The following is a 17,879-nucleotide window of genomic DNA, read 5'->3' on the forward strand; positions in this document are numbered from 1 at the left end:
AGCCATAGCATACACGTTTATACATGGCGTTATGTAAATTTGGGAAGTCACCTGTGTAAAGAGGTGGTAATAGTTCCACTTCTGGAAGATTCCTTCATTCGAGGAATTTCTGACATCTCAGAGGCTGCTGAATGGCAAAGCCCAGCCATTAGATAACAAGATGAAAAGCACATCATCTGCAGGACAGCTATATGAGAGCTATAAAGATTCTGAGCAGCACAGTGGTCTGTGCAGCCACACAGAGACTGCTGTGATTGGGGCCTGCCAGACTGCTTTACGAAACCTTTACAGTCTGTTCAGGATCGGAAGGACACAGATGTGACTTGGAGCCATTCCGCCTCTTCTCTCCTTCAGGGGCAGGAAGCTTTGTGCTACCATTTTTAAGGTGTAGTATGCATAAGTAATAATCACACATTCATCTAGAGGAATCAAAACAGGATAAAAATTTGCATTGACTGTTTCACTGTAACCTTACATGCTGCTACATGGCTTTGCCCATCCAGCTGTTTCTGTTGCTTCTGTGTAATGTTTTCAGTCAGTAGTTTCTCATTTGAATGTTGATGCAAATGGACTTGATTGCTGCTGGTTTGAACATGAAGCACTTAGCTGAGTTACAAGCTTTGTTGGTCTGTTTAGGTTCAAGGCTAGGAATGCTTATCTTCAGAATGACACTTGAATGGTAAAGCTTGTTTTATTTTCTGTAAGACAGAACGATGCTGTTTACCATACTTTACCATAATTAGAAGTGTGGTGGCCCACATAGTCATTCTAGAGATCATTCTAAATTGTTTGCTAATTATACAAATCCCAAGTATTTTTTTTTTTCAAAGCACTACATTACCCCTAGCCTTCTGTCAAAGTTAAGATTCGTAAAGAAACTAAAGTCCCTATTTGTTCAAAATTGAAAATAGTAAGCATTCTCTATTTTAATCAATGGCAAAATTGGTAAATCTGTATATGGGAGTAAGATCATCGTAATGAAACTGAGCTATGTCCTTTAAAGCCGTTTGAAGAGTAGCCCATAAGCACTTTAAATTGTTGCCACTGTAAATAATGTGAAATGAATTAATGTTAAAATGTGGTAGTTGAATTGACATTCCTAATACTTTCTGAATAACAAGTATATGCAGTTGCAGCTTCCCCCCTCTGGGTGCTTTGCAGCAAGAATGCATATGTTGTTATGTAGCTTAACCATTCTCTCCCCATTCTTCCTCCTTCAGTTATTATCTGTAAGGCCACAATATGTTCAGTGCCTGTGTGCACCCATGCCTGCATGCACATACATGCACACACAAATATTGCTTAATAAAAATTACTGCTTTGTATAGAAAGCTTCTGGAAAGTCAGGTTCCTTCCAATCTTTCATAATTCACTTTGTTTTAAATTCAGAGTTGGTAAAGCAGGAATGCTCAAACAAATAGCAGAATGTAAAACCTTCTCTAGTTAGAGGGTGTCAGTATTGCCTGCTTTTACTACTGCGTGATATACTGACAGCTACTGCTTTCCCCATGCACTATGGATCTTATTTGTCCTCTTGTTACGCTACTGGGGAGAAAAGCATAGAATTAAATTCGTGTTCATGATGTAATTTGAGTAATTAGAATACATCTAAATATTAAAAAGACATTTCAAATTTCTCCCAGAAACTACTGATAAGTTTTTTATGTTTATCTCCTAAAACCAGCAAACGTACAGACTTTCTTATATGAAATACAAAATGTAAATATCAAGGCTTTCCCTTTTTTATTAATGCAGACAAAAAAACCTGTTTTGCTGAATATGGAGAAAGTTTGAAACTTATCATTTTTTAAAATTAGTACATTTTCTTGTGTAGAAAACATGTAAAGGGCATCTGCTACATATGCAGCAAATGTATGCTTAATATATAGCCACATAAGTAATGTAAAAAATAATCACCTGGGAACATCTAAATTCAAACAATTTCCACATATTTATGGGTAATAAATTTCACTGTGATCTCAGTTTTTAGAATTTGGGATGTATTGCAATAAATATATCTCTCCCTCAGTTTGCAAAAAGACTTGGTGAAATACATTTCATGGATAATCCAAAGATTCTCCATTTTCTACCTGCATAGACCAGCATGGGAAACTTGGGAAGTTTCGCATACGTACTGCTTGGATAGCAATTAAATCTAAAATAGCCCTGAACGACTTGGAGGAAAGCTTAGTGGCATCTGGGAAGGTGCTGTTTGTCACATTGTAAAAGGTCTAAAAGGTATCACTGAGTGCAGGAAAATTACACCTTTGGCCTAGCTAAAGACATCTGCTTTGCATGGGACAGCCACCTACTATAATAAATACCATTCCATTGAGTGAGGAACAGCATTTAGATTCAACTATCAAACTCAAATTCTATGTATAATTGCAATACATAATTATGTTAGTATTTGAATTATAATACATAATTACTTGGTAAACTTTTAAGAGTTCAAGTTTTAAAATATCTGAAGTTAGTGAAAACATCATCATATTGTTGAATTTGTCAGGTTTGTGCTGATTGCCAGACCACTTCAGCTTTCTTCATGCCTTTGCATATATGAAGCACTAGTGTAGCAGTATTTGCTTAGCTTCTAATTTTGGTTTGCTTTTTGTGTTTTTTCTTTCTCTCTCTTGGTTGTGCCGTTCTTCTTCCCATGATACTGTGCTCACTCTTTCCGTGCATCACCTGTGATACCCCCCTGCTCCGACCATTCAGCTGTTGGTGAAGGGGGTACATGAAACTCTGGTAGCTCAGAGAGTTGTTCCTGCTCTCATTACTCTCTCCAGTGACCCTGAAATGTAAGTTTCCTGACTGTCTTATATACCTAGCATCCCTCTTAAAACTTAGGAAGAAATAACCATCAGTTCTGTTTCTTATTCTAGCTGAACAAAAATTGAATTACTTTTAAACAAATGTAACTTTAAATCACTTATTTATAAATAAAGAGGTTTACTGCAACCCCTAGAATTAAACTGGATAAAATTGCTGAATAAACTTGAAATAGAAAACTAAAATCAATGTCATTTAATTTTAATTTTTTTTATATTTAGTCATATTCTCTTACAGCAGCTCTAGCAGAAAGCTGAATATTAATACGTTCTGTAATGCTATCAGCTTTACTACTGCAAAATTAAATATCATCTGCATTACTGAAATGCAAGACAGTTTTGACTCTAATTTCTGATAGACAACCGTAGTACTTCATTTCCTGGACATTCTGATGCGATTATTTCTTTCAAGCTAAGGAGGGATGCTTTGCTAATCTCACTAACAGGTTGTTACTAATAAATGCTAGAGCATGAATAGAGTCTTAATGGTTTTAATGTCTTGTGTGGGTGACTAAACCAAGAAAAACCCCAAGAGTCTGCCTGCCCATCCTCAGTCACAGCTAACCCAGTTCTTCAAGTTTACCAAACCGTTTTTTATTGCATGTTGACTGGTTTACAGCTGACTCTTCGAGGCATGAATGAAGCCTTAGTTGACAAGCGGGTTGCTCCGGCCCTTGTTACCTTGTCCAGTGATCCTGAATTGTGAGTTTCAGATTGAGACCTTGAGTTAATCCTGTCTGTCTCTTTTCCTGGTCTGCTTTTTTTGTTTTGTCATTGCCAGAAACTAATGTAACTTAAAGCACTAATTTTTTAATTTTTCCTTTATTTTTAATTAATTTTATTCTTAATGTTTAATATATCTTAAAGACTCTCTTTTTCCGTTGTAGTTCAGTAAGGATTGCTACAATTCCTGCTTTTGGGACCATTATGGAAACTGTTACTCAGAGAGAGGTAAGACACCTGTTGTCAGGCTGTTGTTTTTATAGCATAAGAAGTGAGTGATTTTTTGATAAATCCAGAAATCCAGTAATTTGTTAAAGAAATTGGAGGGGAAAAAAACCAAAACCCAGCAGCAGCTTATAAATTATTTCTTCCTTTTTTATATCCTCTTCCAAAAAGTTTTCCAGTTTTGCAATGATCTTAAAAACATTTCCTTCTAAATAACAAACCAAACGTAAACAAAGAAAAACAGATATGTAGAGAGGGAGGCCTGTGCTAGAAGATGGGAAATCCCATGCTCAAAATGTTTTTTAAAACATTCTTCAGTAGAGTTGAGAAATCAAAGTCCATTACATCCAAATAAAATAGCTTTACTTTAAAGTGCTAACCAAAAAGCACTTTAAACAAAAAACAAAAATCATGATGGGATTCAGTTACCTCCACATAAGTATGTTGTACCATTTTAGATGCTTTAGGATATCCTGCTTGGTTTCCAACTACTTTAGAAGGGCACAACTCTCTTGTAGTTCCTGTTATATCTGGTGGTTTAGCCCATGGTGTCCAAGATGGCATTAAAAGACATCGTAGTGACAGAACTGAAATAATCCTTGAGGATAATATAGATATGCAATTCCTCTTTCTTTTTTAAATGACAAAACTTTGGTAATAGATCGGAATTCTGAAAAAGACTCCCAGGATTCTGCTGCAAGCATCAGAAATACTGTACTTTGTTTTATATAACTGTATAATCAAATTTCTTCTTGAAGACCTTGCAGCTTTTTGTAGAGCTTGCATTCTTCCTGTAATTTCAACATACTCTAAAAGAATGTGTTTGAGGAAATGTGAGTAAGAAGTCAGTGATGACTCACAAGTACTTGGAAGATGGATAAGTTACAATTTTGTAGCTTGGAATGCATGCCTATAATCAGTTTGGGAAGAATACTGTTTTGTTACCACACAAAAATTACTGTATCCATTGCACTAATTATAATAAGCCTTAGAGTACAGAGGCGATATCGCCTTCCAAAATGTATCAGAAAATGTTATTTTTACAACTTTGAATGCAAATTAAATACTTAGGTCATCTTACATATATTTGTATTTTCAGTTTTTCTAGCCTTTTAGTTGAGAAATCTTTTTAATTCTATTGACTTTATGATGCTTACTTATGCATCTCTGTCTTCTGCAGAAAAACTTTCAGTATACAAATTGATATATTAAAAAAAAAATTAATTCAGTTCTAATTAAATGGGAAACCTCCAAAGATATTAATAGTAAGAGGGAAACTTTAATAGCAGGTAAAAAATGTGAGTATTAAAACCAAGGAAACCTCAGGAGGAAAGACTGTCTATATGAAAGCACTTGTCTATTGTTAAAGATAGATCAGATTGAAACACTGTTAACAGTCTTTAAAATGCAGAGTTGCATCGAAAAGTTTGGAACATCCTGTCAGAAGAAACTGTAAATTAACAGAAGGTCCAAGTTTTATCATCTGAAATATGGAATATTCTAGAAATACTCTGAACTGACCATAATGGTTTCTAGCATCTTCATTCTTTTATGTACTTTTTATTTCTCTGGGAATATTTAAGCTTCTAGAAAGAGTAAAAATGCAGCTGGCATCTTTTCTGGAGGACCCTCAGTATCAAGACCAACATTCTCTACATACAGAAATCATAAAAACATTTGGAAGAGTTGGACCTAATGCTGAGCCCCGATTTAGAGATGAATGTAAGTTGCATCAGTGGGAAGATGCGGTCTTCCTCTTTCTGTCCCAAAGCTAATAGTATGCTGGTTATAGTGATTTATTTTTTTTAATTTACAAAAAAGTAGATGGAAACTCTTGTTTTCAGAGATTGATATGTCCCCATATTTAAGAGTTTGCTAATATAATTTTCACTTTACCTAACGTTGGTGTGTGTATACAGAACACCAGCATATGGTGATGAATGATTTCAGACCTGGAAGAGACTGGTCACTTTCCTGCAGAGTATAGTTTTTTAATCACTTGACATGTAAAATGCCTTCCTCTCTCCCCGCCCATATTGCTTCACCCCCTGCTGGCACATAAATTTCAAGTATTCCACACATCCTAAATGTGAGTGCATCCTAGATTAACAAAACAGCTTTTTTCCATGGCCCTTGAAATGTAAAGCACATAGTCTAACAATCGACTTTTCTATCTTAAAGATACTTGTAAACAAGACATGGGGAGCTGTAATGCCTGCCAACTGCAGGTGTGTAGTTTAGCAGGCTAAACTCAGTAAGATAGGCTTCCTCTATAGTCAGGGAAGATTTTTAATGACATGCCTATCTCTGACACAAGCTTATCAGCTGTATTTGTAAAATAGAAGCATATTTCGGCATTAGAGTAATAACGTTGCGAAATATTTTCTGTAAACTGTTACTATTTCTAAGGTACTCTGAGGTACCTTCTTATTTTAGGTGGCGATACCACGGTTTTATTTCAAGTTTGAGTTGATCAGTTAAATCCACAAGGGCAGTCCCATCAAAAGTTGTTATTTGCAGTTCTTATTCCACACTGATGTGTGATGCTTCGATGCCTGCAATTGCTGCTTAGCAACTGTTTAATGCTAAGCAAGTCTATGGAAAGCAATTTCAAATACTTATTCCAGTATTTACTTTTGCAGTTGTTATTCCACACTTGCACAAGTTAGCCTTGGTCAACAACCAGCAGTCTGTGGATTCTAAGAGACTGGATATTGCTACACACCTGTTTGAAGCCTACAGTGCTCTTTCCTGTTGTTGTATCCTTTTTTTATGGGAAGTTTAGCTGTTAATTCTCTGCTGGGGGAAGAAGATTAATACCTCAGAAATAACTAAGTTTGTCTTTAAATGTGTGATGTAAAATATGATCTGCTCAGTCCAAAGAATAGGTTTTCACAGAAGGTGGAACTGACAGGTACTTTAAAAAAAACAAAACACAACACAAAACCAAAACCCTTGATCTTAACCAGTAAGATTAAAAAAAAAGATTAAAAGATATGGCGCTATGAAATATATAAAGGTAAATATGTTTAAGACCTTTTTTCTTTTTTATTAGTCCTGAAGTGGCAAATGCTGTTCTGTTTTCTTGGGTTTGGCTGCTGTAGCTTGTCCCTGTGTTCAGTAGAATAAAACTGTATAATTTCAGAACACAATCCTTATAATACCTTAACAAGCTGGTTTTTAGTTATTTCAGAGGATTTAATGGTCAATCACTTTTTACCTGGACTTAAGTGTTTACGAACTGACATGGAACATCTCTCACCAGAGCATGAGGTGAGCAGCTATTTTTACTAACAGAGTATGAGATGCAGATGGCAGCAAAAGTTGATACATAATGGCATTTAAAGCGAAAAGTTAAGGAGAGCTACTCATAAGGAGTATCGTAGCATTGAGGGGTTTTTTGATAAGGAGTAGGTCACATGATTTAAAAACAGTAAAATAATTTAAAATGTATTTCTTAGCCGAGTGCCTCTGGAGAGAAATACTCAACTGTCAGAAATGCAAGTAGAAACACAGATTGTTGCAGAGTGAAGGAAAAGGAAATGTTTTTACTATCGGCTTTTTCATCAAGGCAAAGATATGCTAAAATCAACGGCCACAGTATGTCCAAGGAAATGCAGATGAAAATTGGTGGAGTGCAGGAGAAAAATGACAGGCAAGCTCAGGAAAGAGGATGATGGAAGTATAGTCCTGAAATATATGGGATGGACCTCATATCAGGCGTACTGTGTCTGAGCCTGGGCTCCTCAGTATAACAGAAGCATGGACATACCATAGAGAGTCCAGCAAAGCGCCACAAAGATGATGAAGGGACTGGAGTGTCTCTCCTGTGAGGAGAGGCTGAGAGAGCAGGGACTTTTCAGCCTGGAGAGGAGCAGGCCTGGGGGGATGTCATCAATGTGTATAAATACATAAATACTTGAAGGGAGGGTGCAAAGAGGAGGGAGCCAGGCTCTTTTCAATGCCAGGCCCAGAGGCAATGGGCACGCACTGAAACACAGGAGATTCCCTCTGAACATCAGGAAACACTTTTTCACGGTGAGGGTGACTGTGCGCTGGCACAGGTTGCCCAGAGAGGTTGCACAGTCCCTATCCTTGGAAATATTCGAAAGCCATCTGGACATGGGCCTGGGCAACTGCCTGTGGGTGAACCTGCTTGAGCAGGAAGGTTGGACTGGATGGCCTTCAGAGATCCCTTCCCACCTCAACCATGCTGCGATTCTGTGAATTGTAAAAAGCAGATCATAATGAGCAGACAGGACAACATGGGAACTAACAAGATCTTCCCTCATAGAAGGAGATAACAGAAAGTAGCAAGAGAAGAGTTAGCAGGAGAAGCTGACATAAGAAACTTGAAAATTTTGACCATATGTTTATGTACTTTTTGTAAATACTTGAAGAGGATGAACACTAAGAGAGATTGAAACACATAAATATTAAGTCAGTAGCTGAAAACAAGAGACATAATTTAGTTGCATGTTGGGAAAATCTTGACAGTATCGCACTTTGAGTGATGGAGGAAAAGCTTTAATCAAAATGTACAAAGGAATGCCTTTTTGGTTTTTGAAGGTTAATACTGCACTTCAGGAATTACTTTGTATTTGACAAAAGTACTTACTTTTTCCTTATGATTGCAAATGTGACATAATTAATAGGACTATATTCTGTAGGACATCTAAGTTCTTATACTTGGTAACAAAGTCCCTTCTTCCAGTTATATTTTTTTAGTCTAATAGCCTATAGTCTCATTCTTTTATTTGCTCTATATTATTATATTATTTTATTTACATTATGTGGAACTAGAGATTAATTAATTTGAGGAACTTTCAGACCTAAAAGGAAGGAATCTGAGTTCAGAGAGCTGAGCCAGAAGGGACAGTAGTGACTTGAGCATCAAAGGCGACAGAATTGCACTCCTTTACCCCAGGCAGCACTGGAGGAGGTCTGGCATTGATGATACTCTGTATTCAGAGAGGATTGGGAGGTGTATTGTGTTTCGGGAAGTCTAAGAATATATCTGAAAGCTGAAGGCAACAGTTGGATTTAGTTTAGTTTTCTGTGTTCTGTCATATTCCCTAATGGGATAACTGATACAAATACTAATACTTCATTTTTGTTTAGTAGTTAGTGCAACTTATACGATTTAAGGGCTTAGTGAGTTCAAAAGATGCCTTGAAGTAGAATAAAAGAGCTTATTTGATTGAGTTTGAGCCTTGTAGCCAGAGAAGGTACTGAAGGCTTAAAAATAAAGACAGCTCTCAATCCTCTTTTACCACATTCTAACTCACTGTGATTGATTGTCTTCAGACATGATGCCAAGTGCTTTATTTTTTACCCAGAGGGAAACATAAATTTAAAAATATTTGCTCCTGCTCCAGTGCGTTAGAAAACTCGCTACAGCTTTTACTGTAGAAATGAAAATCTGGTGCTTAATCAGCTGCAACAGAGTATTTGTAGGCACCATGATAGAGACCTCTGACACCCAGTTAGTTCCAGTGTCTGTCTTTCAAGCCTTCCATCTTAAAATTATGTTTTCTGAAGTAAATGTGATTTACTGTTTCAAATAGCTAGACATTTGCGTAAACAGAATTAATCTTTTTCTAATTATTTTGGTAACTGTAGTGTTATTCATGATTCAAATGGCATATCAGTTACAAAAATGTATTTTCTCATTCACAGAGCTCTTGTGGCTCTAAACATTAGTACAGAGTTTATCCTCATCTTAGAAATGTAACATTTCCAGAATTGGCTTGTGATCCTATCAGGCAGCGTTTACCACTTATCCCTCATGTTTGCTTTCTTTTCATTCATATAAACAAAAGTGCAAGTTGAAAATTTAAGCCAGACCCTCTCATCTTTAAAATAAACATTTCACCTTGTACAGACATTTCAGATCTTTTGTGAGCATCACTAATTCCATATTAAGTTCCTTCTTCCCCCTTCCCTACTCTCTATTCTCTCCTACTTCTCTACCTTTGGTTTCTTTTCAAAATAACTGGATTTTGAGTTGCATGGTAGTGAGACACAATCAGTACTGGATAAAAATATTTAGTCCATTTGCAGTATTGTTTATCATGCTTAAGCACACCTTATGTCTCTTAAATGTCCCTAAATATAGAGTTACATCTCTCAAATATCTCTCTTAAAGGACGTCTAAATAATTTCACAGTCAGTCCTATGACCAAAGAAAGAGAACGAAAGGGAATAGATGTGAGCAGTATGTGCAAGTATCATTAATGTAAAATTCCCATGTGATACTATATTTATACATTTCCTCTGCTTCACCCTGAACTTTAAGACAAATCAATTTGGGGAAGAGGGAAGAATTGCTCCACTTCATACAAGAATTATGCAGCTTTCCCTGAAGGAGCTGTGCAATGGATGGGGTCTCCATCCCAGTGTTCAAATGATTCTGGGTCCTCGCTGAATTATTCTCCCCCTTGATCAAGACCTCATGTTGTTGATGTTTAGAACATCTACATTCTTGTACATCTATCTGAATCTAGAAGTGCTTCAATACACAGGTAGAAATACTAAGTAACAAAAATTATGGCCACTGTGCTTAAAAATTTCAGTTCTCTTTTGATGCATAAAGAAAAGCTTGCTTTTTCACTGAAATTTTGAATGCATTTCTCTTGTACCTCTGTAGTCTTGAGTTTAAGTACTTGCATTATATTTTATGCAAATGAAGGGCAGCAAATTTAGCAGTAGAGTTGCAGTCCTGTTACTGGTATGCAGGTTTGAATGCTGCTTTCTGAAACATTCAAGGGTATATAACACCTGCTACCCAAACTGTTTTAAACGTTGAAGTAATACTTTTGTGTTGAAGTAATACTTTTGGAGAAATAGAATGAACAGTGACACAGATACACAGACTGGCCCACATCTTATAGTGTAGCAAATGGTTTCAAAGGATATGTTGTGCTGTGGCTGCCTAACAGGGCTTTGGCAGAAACCACCTTTTTCATGTATACAAATACATTTAAAAGTAGGTATCACTTTGTAGTAACCACTAGCGACTGATTGGTATTTTAGAGATTGTAATTAGGTTTTTTTCATTTATTTTATGTATTCAGGTTTTGGTAAGACACTACTGATTTTAGTTGCTTGTGGCTTTGAGATTTTAAGTTTAGTGTCTCAAAGAAAGTGCTTAGCTTTATCCTAAGTTGTGAACAGAGAAAGTTTTCATTTGTGCAGTGGGGTACATGTATATATGTGTTTATAGTTTCACACACTGCATTGCAACTGTTGTGCTGAAGTGTTTCAAATGCTTTTGTCTTAATGTGTTAAGGCAGTATTGTTGTGGGCAGGGCAGGGACTTACATACCTGTCCAATTAATTGTATGATTTCCTTTAAAGCCTGCTATTGGGAAAGATTCCTTTATTTTTGGTATGCTGGAGAAATGTAAAATGTCGGTGTGGGGGTGTTTAGTCTTAAATATTCTGCAGAAACCTTTAATGCTGCAATTGCTTAAGTAAAGAAGAAAAGCCTCAATTCATAGAAATCCTGGAAGACACAAGTGAAATGATACCAAGTTTGCTTTAGCACTTCGTTTCCCTTAAGATGTCCCAGGGTGGCATCGCACTTTTTTCTTTTCTTTCCTTGCTTTTTCTTTCATGCATAATGTTGGTAAAGATAACCAATTTTAAAAGGCACTTGAAAACTCTCTAAAGAAAAATAGAGGGAAGATGAATGTTTGTCTAAGTTAATTGCTAACAAAAGTAGTATTGTTTGAAAAAAGGAAGATCAGGAGGTGTGTCACAGAAGTGAGTTTGCTTTTGCTCTATTTTAAAAAGCCAGGGAAGCAGGAGGGAGTCTTGAACTCTTGTAACAATTTAAAAAACATTTTCTTCCTTAAAGTGTTTTGAATGATTTTGTTGTTTCTAGCCACAAGGCATTACCAGATAGCTGGAGTTTAAATGCACTTGAAAAAGATCAGAGAAACTTTTAAAACAATTATGCTAATGTCAGAATTAGTAGTAGAGTAGATTTCATATGAAGTGTTTATGCAAAAGAAAAAATGTCATGTATATCTCTTCCTTATCTGTCTTAGGTTATTTTAAGCTCCATGATAAAAGAGTGTGAACAGAAAGTGGAGAACAAGACTGTCCAAGAACCACAGGGGTAAGACTTCCACTTCCCTTTTTTCTGTGCCTCCAGACTAATGTTCCATGGAGTGTATTCCATAATGGTGCCCGAGGTTTGTGACCAGAAATCCCACACTGACTTACTCTATATTTGAAAGCAGATTTTAGGAACTTTAATTCAGTTTGTGATTGTTTCTGTCTCCAGTGTAAAACACAGGACAACACATATTTATTTGTATCATAGCAATGACGTTCTTGTTTTCCAGTGTTGCTTTGTTCTGAATTTTTTATCCATTTAAAGCATTAATTGAATTTCTGTCCTGAATCTGAGAAGGCAGGGAGTGCTTGGCCTAAGTGCTCAGAGCAGCACATACGGCATGCACCTTGCAACCCTCTTTCATGGGGGTGGTCTGCAGGCTGAAGGAATTGTTCTGGTCGTGGTAATCATAATCGTAACGCTCATAATTGTTCTGCTCCAGGCTGCTGTCTTTGCCTGCATGTGACTAGTGCATATGAGAACAGTTTCTCCACTGTATAAACTAACCTACCTGTGTGAATATGCTGTTTAGTGAATATGTTGGCTTTGGGAAAATGCCACCTACGTTGCACTTCAGTAAAACACCTATTCTACAAATGCACAGTAAAGCCAGCTCTCTGTGAGGCATCAGGCACATGGTGTATATGCATCAATCTGTCTCGTGGTAGAGGTGGTATCGTGTGTGTGTCTCCTGATAACAAAAGAAGGTAACAGAAGGTAACAAATTTAGAAAGCTAAGCATCATTATGATGTAGTGTATGTGTTCTTTTGCCTGCTTGTTGCCTTGGAATGGCATAGCAGCAGGTAATTTCTCATGGATTATTATATAACTTAATAAATCCTCAGCAGTGTTGCCAGGAAGAGTTTGAGAAGAAACAGTAGTGTTTAAAAAAGAAGAATCTGTCCTCAGTCCTGATACCATACCATGGGAATCGAGACAATTACTGAAACTTGGTTTTGTCATGTTTCCATATCTGTAACAAATTGATAGAATTTACTTCTTGAAAGAGCTCAGGCAAAATCCTGGAAGCAACTGGTAGTTTGAGAACAACTGAAATAGGAAAGGTGTACAAGAATTGAACAGAAGAGACATGGTATGGAAAAAGAGTCAGTCTCTCATGCACCAAATAAAATATCTCAGGCTTTATTCATGGTAATTAGCCTGTTTATTGGTGTAGCTGATAATGAATGGAGTGTAGTAAGAACTGAATCCATTTGAGACTTGAGCATCGGGTCAACTCTTAAAGGTGTACTAGAAATGAACTTTAGACTTTGGAAGTGAAATAATTTTAAGACAAAAAACATTCAGATTCTACAACAAATCACAGTCCATAGTGTATCTGTTCTAATAAGGTAGTTGGTTCTGTCTAGTCATATAGAATTCCTGTCTAAGGGAGGAGGAATACAAAAACTTCGAGATCTGAAGAATGCACTGTTTGTCACCTTCTTTCCTCTTTCCTGTTCATGTGGCAATATTACGAAGTACGGACTGTACTGACCAAATGTATTCCAGTTGAGTGGCTATTTTCACAATGAAATAGGTATTTCTTTGACATACTAGTTATTCACAGAATAAGAACCGGTTTATTTGACTTAATCACTCCACAGGCATATTTCTCGCTTGCAACGTAAATAGCCAGTCAGTCAAGAACCAAAAAATGCATGCATTCATGCTGGTTTTTTTTTTTTCCCCAGGGCTTCAATATGTCACTTTCTCAAGCTTTGTACTTTTGCCCTTACCCTTTCTGCCTTCTCTTAAGTAGAGCTTTCTGGCATGCATACCTGTGTGTGTCCCCGACATCCATATTCTGAATGTCCATCCCCTTCCTGTATCCATCAGATTCTTCAGCAGCTGTGTATTTGCTTTTTATTTTTGAAGAATGGTGAATGCTTAGCTTGCCTTCAGCTATGTTAAAGGTTGGCACTTAAGCCAGCTATTTCCTCAGAAAACAACCTACCAATGATTCTTGGCAAGATAGAAACTTGCTAGTTGCCCCATTAGACCCATCCTAATTCTGCAAGTAAGCATTAGTTTTATCAAGGTCTCCCCTTGGTACTTATGTACCTTGCATAGTAGGTACCCAATAGGTATGGAATCATAGAATGGTTTGGGTTGGAAGGGATCTTAAAGATCATCTAGGTCCAACCCCCCTGCCATGGGCAGGGACACCCTCCACTAGACCAGGTTGCCCAAAGCCCCATCCAACCTGGCCTTGAACACTTCCAGGGAGGGGGCAGCCACAACCTCTCTGGGCAACCTGTTCCAGTCCCTCACCACCCCCATAGTGAAGAATTTCTTTCCTTGTATCTAATCTAAATCTACCCCCTTTTAGTTTAAAGACATTACCCCTCATCCTATCACTATGTGCCCTTGTAACCAGTCCCTCTCCAGCTTTCCTGTCGGCCCCTTCAGGTACTGAAAGGCTGCTGTAAGGTCTCCTCAGAGCCTTCTCTTCTCCAGGCTGAACAACCCCAACTCTCTCAGCCTGTCCTCATAGGAGAGGTGCTCCAGCCTTCTGATCAGCTCTGTAGCCCTCCTCTGGACTCGCTCCAACAGCTCCATGTCCTTCTTATGTTGGGGGCCCCAGAGCTGGACCCCAGGTGTGGGCTCACGAGAGTGGAGTAAGAGGGGGAGAATCACCTCCCCCAACCTGCTGGTCACACTTCTTTTGGTGTAGCCCAGGACATGGTTGGCTTTCTGGGCTGCAAGCGTACATTGCTGGCTCATGTTGAGCTTTTCATCCACCAACACCCTCATGTCCTTTTCCTCAGGACTGCTCTACACAGAATCTACCGCATATTTATCTTGTTACAGGATTAGAAAAACCCACCTAAATTTATGCTTATTAGTTATTAATTACTGCATCATCTACTATTGGTCTAGCATCTTTAAATTAGCAGGCATGCTCCTCGAGGGTGTGGGGGGTGTAATTTGCACAGTCCTTAAATTGGGTAGGTGGTGGCAAACCCGTGACCCTTGCCAACTTTCCCTTCCCCTGGTTACTGGCGATTCTTGTTGACTTCAGGCCTCTCTGGCAATCACCCAGCTCTCAGCGCCTGCTGGGGCAGGATGTTTCCTCTTTATCAGTTTTTCAGCTCTCCTCCAAGGATACTCTTTAGCAAAGCATGCTTTTTATCAGTCTTTCGGCTCTTCTTCAAATATATAGTTGTCAGCAAAGCAAGTAGTGCATTTAACCCTAAATTAAACAGTGTCTAAGCACTAACCCAAACACATTTCTGTCCCTGTAAAGTGGAAAATTCTACTGTTGGATATCACTCTCAGTCCATTCTCTGCCCAGCCTGTAGTTGTGCTTAGGACTGCCCCGACCCATATGCAGGACCTTGCACTTGGACTTGTTGAACTTCATGTGGTTCACACAGGCCTGCTCTCAGGATGGTATCCCTTCCATCCAGTGTGCTGACCGCACCACACAGCTTGGTGTCATTAGCAAACTTGCTGAGGGTGCACTCAATCCCGCTGTCCATCACTATCACTGTAATTGTGGTAAGGCAGAATTAACAGCCAGACGCTTTGAAGATCTGATGCTAAGCAATTGCTGTAGACTCTCACCAACCAACCTGTGCAAGGATGTCCCTCCACATAAGCAATGACATAGGATTTTGACTAACAGGTTGATTCGTTAGAATCAATTGCATACATGAGCATCTATTACTTTGCAAATATCTCCCCTGCCTGGGTGTTATGGACTCTTTTTTTAATTGACAGATTGTCCAATATTCTTTTTGCATTTTCATTCTTTGTACGATAAAGAAGACGCTGCCTCAGACTTTGACTATGTAAAGAAAAAAATAAAAGCAGTGTATGTATCTAAATATATGAGTTTTATCTGATAAATGTTTTTTTGAAGTAAATTATTACTTCTTGAACAATTTCTTGACAGCCTTTTAGGAGAGGTCATTAGAAAATATGAAATTGATTCATTCTCAGGCAAACATTCTGAAAGAAATTTATTTCTCTCCCAGAATGCAGCAAATGTACGTGATATCAAACCGGTCTCTAAAGAACACTGTCAACCTTAAGCTGAAGGTTTTTAAATTACCTTACCTGTGTTAACTGTGAAACCTAAGGTTATGATCAGAATTCCTTGACTGAGCTCTCCCTAAGTGGTTCTCTTCAGTTGGACAAGATTTTTAATTTAATTTTATTTTTTTAATGTGTGCTGTTACCTCTCTCAAATGTTTTAACCTATTTAGTTCATCGAAGCTATTCTCTGCGTGGCTAGAGATGAGTGATCAATTTTTATTTCATGTAGGGTTTAGACGTACCTTGCTTTAGCTTGTATCACTGCAGACATGTTAACCTAAATGCAAGAGGTCTGTATTACTTGAAATCCTTCTTATGAAAATATTCTGAAATCGCAGTTAGTCCTATTAAAGCATTGCAGAAACAGATAAATGCAAACGTGATACAACATCCAGTGTATTTCTTTTAGAATGCAACTGCTGAAAACTGTAAGGTTTGAAAAGGTTAAGTCTTGGCAATGTGTTGCTTCATTCTTTAGTTAGCCTTCCCCTTTCTTACTCGAAATCAGGCTATGGTTGCAATCTTTTACTGTACAAAATTAACATGAAATATTTTACCACTGAAGAAATGACCTTTTCATGTACACAAATATCTCCTTTTTCTTGCTAAGCCCATGCCAATTTCAGTTCCTAATTTCAGTGTTAAATATATATTTGACGAAGGATTTAAATGCTACTAGGAGATAAATTACCGATTTTTGTTAACAACATGACAATGCATGCACAAAACTAAAACTGGATGCAAAAGCAATCATAAGGTGCAGTTGGTTTTCTTGTCTTTGCCCCTTACTGTTAGAAAAGGTTGGTCAAATAGCATGAGGTCAAAGAAGTAGTTTTTTAAAGATGATTAAGCTTTGTCTTTTTAAATATTGGATAGCCACTTTTGGTAATTTTTTTTTTTTTAGCAATTAACAAGGTATTTCAATCATGGGTAACAACTTGTTACAAACGGATTTTTACAAAATGTCCAGCATGAATTTTTTTTTTGCCTAAAGCTTCCCCATAAACAGGCAGAACTCTGTGTAGCATGCAATTGATCTAGACATTGGTCAAAAAATTGATGTTTACACATTATTTTTGTTTGTGAGTTTTTTGGTTTGTGGTTTGGTGTTTTTTTTTTTTTTAAATAATGAGTAAATGCAAGGACTTTTCTATAGGACTACTTGTTTCAAACAAGGTATGTTATTGGGTTCTCTGATTATTTTTTAAAGACATGAGACTCAATTCATTTGATTTCATATTGCTTTTATTATTATGTTTAAATGTTCAATTTGTATAGTAATAGAAATACTTTGGGGCCATATTTAAACTTTTAAGTATGTCAAGTGTTGTGGATTGTCTTTCTATTTACAATAACATAATATTAGAAAACATGAACTTCTAGACACTTCAGTTCTTAACTTTTAATTTTTAACATCAGATGGCTGATATCCCCCAAAACTGTTTTGAAAGTCAGTTGAATGTTTCCTGGTTTCCTCAAGCTTATTCTGGATCATTAGAATAATGACAACACAGCTTGCTTAAAACTGCAAGTTTGTCACCAGTTGCTAGACTTTCTTTTCTGAAATGAGCAATTTTATTTTCTTAATGTTGCTAATGTTTGGCATGTACTATAGTTCCCAAATCATTTTCCCTAGTTACACACAACTCTGGGATACATCATAGGCTGGAATAGCTTCTTGTCATTAGCCAGCTGATAGCGTGTATAAACTATTATTTACATAATTTATATGCCTTTGCTTTATCATGAAATCAAGGGAAATTGCACAAGAAATCCATCTTACAGTAGTGATAACTTACCTGCTAAGTTTTATCAACTGGAAATATGCAATTCCTTAGTTGACCGTAGATGTTTAATCAAGCCAAAGATGTCTGGCTGTGTGATTGTGCCTGAAAGAAATATTTCACTTAAAGTTTATTAAATCATTTCG

The 17,879-nt window shown here is 37.2% G+C and overlaps 1 protein-coding gene across 7 annotated transcripts in view; it reads left to right on the plus strand.

Moving 5' to 3' along the window:
* Positions 1-17,879, plus strand: part of RELCH (RAB11 binding and LisH domain, coiled-coil and HEAT repeat containing) — an 84,595-nt gene that overhangs the window by 62,996 nt on the left and 3,720 nt on the right. For 4 of the 7 annotated variants that reach the window (XM_054814859.1, XM_054814861.1, XM_054814863.1 and 1 more), the window contains 6 exons: positions 2,719-2,801; positions 3,719-3,782; positions 5,363-5,501; positions 6,422-6,538; positions 6,964-7,052; positions 11,834-11,904. In XM_054814859.1, the coding sequence (XP_054670834.1) occupies positions 2,719-2,801; positions 3,719-3,782; positions 5,363-5,501; positions 6,422-6,538; positions 6,964-7,052; positions 11,834-11,904 (563 nt within the window). Of the gene's footprint in view, positions 1-2,718; positions 2,802-3,450; positions 3,534-3,718; positions 3,783-5,362; positions 5,502-6,421; positions 6,539-6,963; positions 7,053-11,833; positions 11,905-17,879 lie in introns of those variants that run through there. The other 3 variants (XM_054814860.1, XR_008575678.1, XM_054814862.1) reach the window with 3 other exon arrangements.

The sequence above is a fragment of the Grus americana genome, chromosome 2 (genome assembly GCF_028858705.1).
Source record: "Grus americana isolate bGruAme1 chromosome 2, bGruAme1.mat, whole genome shotgun sequence".
Classification (NCBI taxonomy): Eukaryota; Metazoa; Chordata; class Aves; order Gruiformes; family Gruidae; genus Grus; species Grus americana.